The sequence below is a fragment of the Condylura cristata genome, unplaced genomic scaffold, assembly GCF_000260355.1.
Source record: "Condylura cristata isolate star-nosed mole 26May11 unplaced genomic scaffold, ConCri1.0 scaffold00008, whole genome shotgun sequence".
NCBI lineage: Eukaryota > Metazoa > Chordata > Mammalia > Eulipotyphla > Talpidae > Condylura > Condylura cristata.
Window position 1 is genome coordinate 19741202 of NW_004567109.1, and position 9703 is coordinate 19750904.

Genomic DNA, 9703 nt, shown 5'->3' on the forward strand with positions numbered 1-9703 from the left:
GAAGCACATGGCTGAAGCAGAGATTCAACTGTCATTACTGAAAATAAGCTTAGAAAAGTACGTTTTGAATCTACTTCAGGCCTTCAGTGTCTATCACCTATTGAGTAACAAAGGTCCCTGGAGCACTGTTGCAATGGTAGAAACCTCACCACTCTCAGGCACTTGAGTGCAGCCCATCCTTGGTTTAATATAATAATGATAATAAAGTAACCATGAGAACATGCTCTGCCATAAGCAGAGAAAAAGCACAGGCTGAATCTCTGAGCTAAAAATGGCAGTGAAATAGGTTTAAAATCTGTTGTGGTAAACATCCTTGGGGTAAGATTTTAAGTTGCAGGCAGAGGTGCCACCCCAACCACTCACCGCTTGGTGCCCTTTGACTTGGGGTTTTTGGCAAACAGGGACGTGTCCAGTGACTCCAGTGACTTCCCTTTTGTGCTGAACAGTCTCTGGGCTCGTTCTTCTAGGGTCCTAAGGAGACAGGAGGAGTAAAAGGCATCAGCACTACCTTACCACACATGCTTGTTTATTTTTGCAATTTCAGGTAACAGAAAGAATGGAATCAGAGCCACTGAGAAGTTCATGCAAACACACAATAAACGGGATAGTTCAGATAGAAAAACGAGTTTCTTACCCCCCACACTTTAGGCCCAAAGCTAATAGTGCAGATTTCAATCTGTCCAGTCCCAGGGAGGCCAACTCCTAGTTAAAAAAAAAAAATCATAATTTTATATATAAATAGATTCTGAGAAACAACAATGTTCTAACTTAGGAATTTGTAGGCTGGTGAGGGAGAGTTTCTGACGCTGCAGCAAGGTCACAGATTCCACAGCCAATGTCCTACCAGTAAGCTTAAGCTTTCCAAAGAACTGACTGTGGTCCAGTCCATATATAACATACCGGTAGTGTTCCATTACCTCCACCAGAGCTTGACGGAATTATTTCAGTTCTCAAAGTAGTTGGATAAGTTCTACTCTTCAAAACAGCCTTTCCAATTCTCTGTAAATATGTGGTCCCAGGAACCAGCATCTTATTATAATACATCCATGGCATTAAAATAGGAGACTCAAGTGGTTCCTCTGAGGAGTAAAGAAGGAAAATGCCAACGGCAGTGGCTAAAGAAAACATACCTCCCAGGAGGAGAATGCAGAGAGGTCAAGATGGGCGCCAGCATGTGTCAGGGCACTGCTTGTCTCTTTCTGGCAACAAGAATAGTTATGTTTAGTAAGATCCAGGCTAAGAGCAAAGACAAGGGAGCCATCTCAACTATCTAGTGTTTATTGGTCCCTTTCTCATTTACATGTATGAATAAGTCTCAAATCCCTATAGAAGTACAATAAAATACAGGAATTCCTCTGAGAGTTAAGGGAAACTTAAGTTTCACAAGAACTGAAGGCAGAGAGACTGGCAGCACACACTCTTACTGGCTCCACACAACAGTAGGAACCACACAAAAGTAACAAGAGGACTGGTGAAAATATGGTAGAGCCCTGACAAATCTTATTCCAAAGTACACAGAAAACCAACACATGTGACAGAGAACATCTTCTGGCCACAACTGATCCCAAAGGAGTCTCTGCCCTAAAGCACAGACTCAAAATTAAAGTAAAATAACCAGGTCGAGTCCCTGGCATGTTCTTCATCCATAAGCCCACTGAAGCTCACCGGCCATCCAGGAAAAGTACCATTGTCCCACTTCTTCTCAAATTCAGTCTGAATTTTTCCAAAAAGTTCATTCTGATCTTGCAGGGGTTTCACTCTATCTGTATAATCCTGAAGATACTCAAGCAACATCTCCAGATATCTAGGGGAACAGAAATACATAGAAAGCATTTTTTTTTTTTGCTGTATTGTTATGCTACATAAAATAAAATTTTGTTACTACCAGTTTCTAAAAATAACACTAGTTTTGAAAATGAGCTTACAGCTAACTTCCCTCGAACATTTCATTTTAATTTTTCCTATTTTCTTTCATTCTCATTTTTTAAAAAAAGATTTATTTATGCATACAAGAATTGGGGTATAGGCCAGAGGTACAAAGGGTGAGAGGATTCACCAGAGACAGAGTGGCAGCAGAATAGGCAGGTGAACTGAAATACACTGTTAAAGGGAACAGGGGGGAGACAGGAGAGGTCTGCTATGCCATGTGGGTCAGCTCCCTGGCTGGGGATTGTACTTGTGCTGCATGTCTGTGGATAGCTTCGGAGTGGCTGAGACACCCCTTATGCCACCAGGGAGGCCCTAAATTAATTCAATTAATTTAAAGTTTTAATAAAAAACTCTTAATTAACCTGACATCTATAATTTCAGGTAAAAAGAAAATCAGTGCATGGCCCTCCCTGGTGGCGCAACAGGTTAAAGCACAGTACTGCAAGCTAGCCGTGGCTGCTTCAGTGTAAGTTCGATTTCCAGTTCCAGAGGTGATCCACATGGTGCAGCAGACCTCTCCTGACCCACCCACCCCCCTCAGCAGTGTACTTTGTTGATCTACCTGTTCTGCTCCCCATTCTGTCTCTGATGAATCCTCTCACTGCCCCTGCACCTCTGGCGTGCACCCCAGTTCTGTATGCATAAATAAATCTTTTTTTTTAAAGAAAAGACAGTAAGTACAGATCATTAATAGGGACATACTAACAGAAACAAAACTTTTCATGTATACCTCAGACCCAGGCATCTTCCAACTCAGTCACAATTTCAAAGTTTAATTTTTTTCCCATTTAACTCAGACACAGGAGCCCTAAAAGGGAAACTTTCTTCTCCTATGAGGTAAAATAAGATCACAAGTGTGCCCATAATCACATTCTTCCCACTGCCAGAGTATTAGAAATGTTTTAAAGACAGGTCATTCAAAACCCCTATTCTCCATTAACCCTGGAAGTCCCTCCACATAGCCCTTTCAGGCAACACAAGTCAGAAGTCTTCCCTCAAACTTTCACATTAAATAATCTTCTAATCAAATCCATTAAAGGCCTAGAAGCTAGGCCAGCCTACCTCTTATATTCTGCATTCTTCCTTTCTTTAGGAATGTCAAATAACTGGTCAAAGATGGATAGGTATGTGATATAATCCAGCTTCTGGAAAGAGAAATGACAAAGAGATTCATTTAGGTGTTTGTACCAAATTACAAGATACTCTTCAGGGAGAGATAGATGGGGTGTGGGCCCATATGGCTGAGGGCAGGTGGTAAAACAAAAACAAGAAACCCCAGGAAACCAAAGAAAAAGTAGAAACAATATTAAAAATTCCCTAAATTTTGCCAACTGTTTAAGCAAAAACAAAACCCACAATACACTCTTCAATAAACTGGGTGCTGTCTAACAAAGTTGTATGACCTGGTTCATTTTAGTCTTTTCCTTTCCCATCACTTAATTCCTACACTAACTGGGTAGTTAATTCCACTAAACTGACATATAATTAGTTCTGTAAAATAAAGATCCAATTAATATACAGTAAACTAAAAGAAACATTTCTAGAACACTAAGGGACAAGCACCTTGTTAAAAATTCTGACACCAATTTTATTCTAAAACCAGATCCTGGAAGGTACCATTCATTCACTCATCAATCGCTTACTGAACATCTCTGGACCAAGGACATGGACGCTGGTGAGGAGACACACACAGACCTGCCCTCTTGGAATTTAAATTTTACTGACTAAAATGTTGGGACCTTGCAACCTTTCTAAGACTGTCACATTAAATTCACCTGTTGGGAAAAATTATCCTTAATGTCTATAAAAGCCATTAGACAGCCATAGACTGGCTGACAGCATGCGCTTATGTTGTCCACGTACCCAATGCTATGTGCCGAACACAGGAGGTCCATCTGGGTATCTGAACGAAATGTTTTTTTTTTTTTCTTTTACAAAAGCAAAATAGTTTGGTGCATTAATAAGCAAATAAAGCCTATAAATAAAATATGCTTTTGTCCACTGTCAAAACCTTTTATTCTGCCCACGGGGATTACAATTGAGATAAAAAAAATGTACAAAATGATGTAAAAATAAACTATTATATTATAAAAAAAACCTTTTATTCTGAATATCGTTTATTCTAAGAAAGCACATCATCTCTTTAATATTTAAGCAACAGTTACAAAACACAAGAAGGCGTTCTAGTCACCTCATGTCTAGCAGCCTCAGTCAAGTGTGCTGACTCATCCCTACAATCAGAACTCCAAAACTCATCCCTGTAATCAGAACCCCAAATCTCACCTCAGAGGCTTTCAGGTTAATGTATTTGAGATAACAGTCATGGAGATCAAGGTAACGACCATAACCCTCTTCATCTGTGAACTCCACCAAATCTGAAGGAATCAGAGATAAAACAACTCAGATGCAAAAGATCACTTTCTTGGATTTGGCTTTTCAAATGGAATGCTAATCCCCAATTTCATGAAGCAGACCTATATCCTATGTCCTCCCTATGTTCACAAAGTGAGCCTATTTCAGCTAGCAGGCCAGTGATTTTTTGAGCTAGGTTAACAGAGAATGAATGTTTTATACAAGGTCAATTTAGGGTATCAAATCAGAAACTAACAAAGAAAAATCCAGTGGAACCACATGACTATAAATTTTTGTAGGGATTCTGTCATTCATCTGTCTTTTTGCTAGTGGGGATAAAAGTGCTAAATTCTATTTACTTTGTGCCTCTTCACTGGGATTCTCTCGAGCCTTCAGGAGCTCCTCAAATTCCACCGACATTGGCACACAGATCTGAGGGAAAAAGAGACAGTTCACGTGGATTTTTCAACACATAAGTTGCAATCACAGAAATGAGCTGTATAAAAGTTGGGACTTTTGCAGCATTATTTGGTTTTGACTTGTTATTAAGGACCTGCTACTTTTCTCCATTTACCTTGTTTCTATTCCTTATTTTGTATTGATTAAAAATCCTAAATTAACAGTCACAAAAATGCAAAAACAAAATGAAAAATCAAAATTCCCTCTTAATTTTCCTACAAACAGGTTACCATTGTCAACAGACCGTTTTTAAAATCCAACCATTCCCACTTTGCTGCATATTGGAATCACTTAGAAGAGCATTAAAAATTCTGCACATGATCCCGTTAAGTTGGGGGTCTGGTAGCAAAGGAGGCCAAGTATCAGTACTTTTAAAGATCCCGAGTGACTGAAATCTACAGCCTAACTTGGAAACTAGTATATGTATACTTAAGTGTATGTATATAAGTACATACATACTTGTACTCAAAGTTACCTCGTTTTCCACATAATCGCGTACCTTTTTTTCACCTTGTATTAACTTGCGTATCCTTCCAATCACACAGTGTACTGCTTATCCTTACCACCCTTCTACCAAGGCAGGAAAAGGTTCACGCACCAGAACAACAATGCTCTTGTTTTTGTTCTTGGTTACCAAAAGTCTTCATAGTCTACTCTTCAAGAAGGGTGAGGAGATTCTATAGGTGTATTGAATGCACCTTCGCCCATCCCCAGATAAATAGCCATTTCTTTCTGATAACGATGAAAAAGCTCTTCCTTTTTCATCTGCAACTTGGTTCATGGCTCCAACCATCAAGTCCATGGGATCATTTTCAAATTTAAATCATGAGCATTTACCTCTTCCCTGAGTCCTATTCCCCTATTTTCAACTGCTTATGAAACACTTCTTCCTAGATCTAACTCACCTGAAAATCTATATTTATATAAAATTTGTTCTTCACTGCAAATGGGGTTACTTCTTTCTTCATCTTGTAAATCACGGGAACAAACAACTTTCCAGTCACACACAGTCAGGAAGTCTCAGACTCTCGGTCAGGAATCTATGACCCATCCCTCTCCACTTCCACTGTAGTCACGCCTTGCTACCCATTTCTCTGTAATACCTCTGGTCAGACATGAATGACATTTAACAGTTTCAAGACGATTAAGACAATACCTGCTCTTTACAACCTTAAAATATAGTGGGGCAAATATTCATTGTCATAATAGGACATGATCATAACAAAAGTAAAGATTAATGGGGGAGATTACAAGAGATATCTTATGAGAGTTATCTCTGGGCTGAATCCTGAAAGTATAATCTAGTGGTCACTAGAAGTGAGCAAAGCCTCTTTTTGCAACCCAATGGGAAGCGCTGGAACAAAGACTACTTATTAAAGAAGATTCACACTGGACAGAAAATAGCCAGGATACATTGCTCTCTGTCACTGCCTAGGAAAAGTATGCCTTCAGCTTAACACTGAGGGGGAGAGTGAATCTAAGTGGAATCTAAGGTATCTGTTCTTTTTTGAACAGACATGGATTGACACATCTCCAATTTCCTTATACCTTCAGCATGCTCTGTGGGTAGGTTTGAAGAAAGTACTTTCTGAGGCCATACCTCATTTGGGTGCTTCCGGTGGAACTCTTTTATTTGCTTGAGTCTATTATAGAATTCAGCAAACTCATTGGGTCCTGAAATGGCATTGAGTTCCTCCTTTCGTAATCTGCAATTTCAAGAAAAATTCAAAGAACATTGAGCATTAAGTCAGTTCTTTAACCATGCCACCCCAGAATTGTGGAGTGGCTGTAATGGTCACTTACCCATCCTTGTCATCATACAAATCCCTCAGGTTCCCACTGACTTCCATATACCTCTGAAAGACAAACACAAATCTATCAGAATGAAGTAATCTATGTAACTAGGGCTAAGCAGCTGAGAAGGAATCGGCAGTCAAAACCCAGGGAAAACTCAAGAGAAATGGTGTGAAAAGTTCCCGGCTTTCTGGTTAATTTTTAAAGCAAGTCAATTTTTATATTACCTAGGTGATATGATTTGCATGGGGGCAAATTGCCATTATCTACATACTACTGATGCTTAACTTTTCCTCAGAGTCACATCAAAGAGAGTTCCCCTTTGCTACAACAATCTTTACCTACAACCCTCAAAGGTGAAAGGGCAGGTCCGAGATGACTTTCACTACTTCAAAAAATTTGACTGTGTAACACACAGGCTAAAGAAAACATCACACAGCTGCCTATGGATTCAAATTCAGAATGGCTGGAGTACATAGTGCCTCTTCCATAATTTTTGGGACCAGATTTCCTTTAGAATTTGAAATGCTTAAGTTCAGAAAGGTGCTATATATTCTCTAATATTCAAAACAATACTAAAAGACAATATTCTCCTTGGGGGAGATGGGGTAAATAGTACCTTCTGCATTTGCCTCACTGACTCCTCTCTAACCTCTTGGCACACACTTGGGATGCGGAATGCTGTAAGTGGGGGTGTCTTCAGAGTAACGAAGAATGAATGCACCCCCTCATTCAGAGACACCAGGAGGGGCAACTAAGCACCCTCAGGTCTGGCAGTCACGCGGACATCTCCAGGCAGACAACCCGTCACTGGCCAACCTGTTTACCTTTGCCCAATGTTTCAGGTTCAGACCCCCGCACCCCGCCTCCCTCTTTTCCAGTTCACCCCGATCCAAAGCGAAACGGGCAGGGGGGCACTCACATCTTGCATGGCTCTTGTGCGGTGGTCAGAATTGATTTGGTCCCGGAGCTGAAAAAAGGCAACGGTAACACAGGCGCCGTTAGTAGGCGTTTTGGAGCTGGAAAGGCCGTCCGAGGGCGGAGCTTACAGCTCAGGTCGCTCCCGCCGTGGCACAGGAGCCCGTGGGGCGCAGGGACCGAGGAAGTTCCAAAGCAGAGATCCTAAGGGGGCCGCGGGAGGGCCAGGGGCGGGGCCCGGGAAGGGTCCGAGCGCCAAAGTAAACTCTCGGCGGTTAACACCCCCGGGCATGGGGCCCAGCGTCAGATGCCGCGCCTCCCCAGGCCCCACTCACCGTGGACTTCTTAGTGAGCATCTCTTTGGCCATGACGTCCATGAGCCGTTCCTTCTCCTCATGATATCGCCGCTGCTGTTCCAGAATTGTCTCCATTTTATCTTCGCCGCAACTCAATACAGACCACCAACACGACCGGAAACAACTCCTGCCGCCTTGCGCGCCCGCGTCCCCACGCTGCGCATCCGGCTGCACCAAAGTTCCGCAAATACCGGAAGTGCCTCGGGGACTCGAGGAAAAGTGAGCACCACGATATTCCCGGCTATGCTATCGAAATGGCAACAGCGTCTCCTGCTGGCCGGGGGTGTGGTGGCTGCATGCCGAGCGATTTGCAGGTGACTCTAGAGGGCATACAGAAATCTCTCCTGTAACCTGAAGTTAGGCTACAGGCTTCCTGGGACTTCCAGGGGGCTGGGTAGGCAAGGACAAAGTGTAGACGGAGGGATGATCATTGATGGGAACCGGAGGATCGGAAATGGAGTCTCTTTCCATCAGTGTGACCTCTAACATTTTATCCTTTTTGGAATCTTGGTGTCCTTGGTAAGTAAAAAGAGGATAGATAATAGCACTTTTGGTTTTTGTAAGTAACCTCATTGTCTGACTGCAGGGGACTGGCTAAATAAAATATAGTACACGCACTCAATGATTGCTCTACAGGTGTTTTTTAAAAAAGAGAAGTAAATCTATGTGTCCATTTCCAGAGAGAGAAATGAAAACAAGTCAGTCTTGCCATACATTCAAAGCGTTTTTCATAAGGAACAAAAATTGGACACAAGCCTAAAATCCTTTAACTGGCAAGCGGATAAACGGATGTGGTATGTCCATATAATAGCATATTGTTTAGCTATAAAGAATGCTATATTATGGACAAACCATGGAAAGGTCATGCTAAGTAAAGAAAGCCAAACACAAAATGACATAGTGAAATGTCCAGAAAGGTAAATCAATGAAGACAGAAAGTAGATGAGGGTTTGCCTATGGCTAGAGTTGAGCTTGAAAATTACTGCAAATGGGCGGAGACATTCTAAAATTGGATGGCAGTGATAGTTGCACAGCATAATAATTTACTAAAATTAATCAAATTGGGAGCCTCCCTGGTAGCGCAGGGGTTAAAAACAGTGCTATCAAGCTATCACCAGCCACTACAACATGAGTTCCATCTCTGGCCAGAAAGCCAACCCACATGGCACAGTAGAACACTCCTTTCTTGCTCGCTGCTCCCCTCAGCAGTGTATTTTAGTATAACAGCCTGCTCTGCTCCCGACTATGTCTCTGCTGAATCCTCTCACCCCCTGTAATCTCTGGCCTACACCGCAGCAGAATAAGTGAATAAAACTTTTTTAAAAGTCATACCTTGATCACACAACGCATCTGAGTTTCTGAGATATTAAATCTGAAAGATGTTTATCTTGAAATCAGGGACACAGTATTACACCTCCACATCTTTTCCTCTTAACTGGGAAAACAGTGTTCCCCGAAGAAACACTGTTCACCTGATCCCATCTCTCCCTACAACCTTCTTCTCCATCTATCAGAACAGGTATCAAGTCCTGTCTTTTCCATACCTGCTTCTTGCCTTCTTTCACGCAGACTGACGGACCAGTCTCCTCTCCAGCCTGCTCATCTTCCCCTTCCAACCCATTATGCTTGCTGCGGGAGACCATCTCACCACTGGCTTAAACATTTCCACTGGGTGAGCTTCCCACAGGGTGAGGTCCGTTGAATTTGGCTCTCTGCTTTTCAGGGCCGGCCTCTGCCAGTGAAATTACTCCCTGCTACCCCCAAACACCTTGTGTTTTCAGGCCTCCAGGCCTTTGCACCGGCTGTTTCCGAAGCTTGAACTATCCTCCCCCAGTAAGTATTTATTAAGCATATAATAGGTGCTGGGACCTGAAGGGAGAGGAGGAAGGTGGTGA

At 42.1% G+C, this 9703-nt stretch overlaps 1 protein-coding gene across 1 annotated transcript in view; it reads right to left on the bottom strand.

Annotated features, from left to right (window-relative positions):
- The window catches only part of SF3A3 (splicing factor 3a, subunit 3, 60kDa), a 16476-nt gene extending 8514 nt beyond the window's left edge, over positions 1-7962 (bottom strand). The window contains exons 1-12 of the mRNA XM_004679442.2: positions 7788-7962; positions 7457-7504; positions 6544-6596; positions 6341-6446; positions 4641-4713; positions 4213-4304; positions 2992-3074; positions 1666-1804; positions 1131-1199; positions 635-702; positions 364-471; positions 150-225 (exon numbers count right to left, since the gene is read on the bottom strand). Of these exons, the coding sequence (XP_004679499.1) occupies positions 150-225; positions 364-471; positions 635-702; positions 1131-1199; positions 1666-1804; positions 2992-3074; positions 4213-4304; positions 4641-4713; positions 6341-6446; positions 6544-6596; positions 7457-7504; positions 7788-7883 (1011 nt within the window). The 5' untranslated portion in view covers positions 7884-7962. The remainder of the gene's footprint in view (positions 1-149; positions 226-363; positions 472-634; positions 703-1130; positions 1200-1665; positions 1805-2991; positions 3075-4212; positions 4305-4640; positions 4714-6340; positions 6447-6543; positions 6597-7456; positions 7505-7787) is intronic.
- Positions 7963-9703: the final 1741 nt, after the last annotated feature.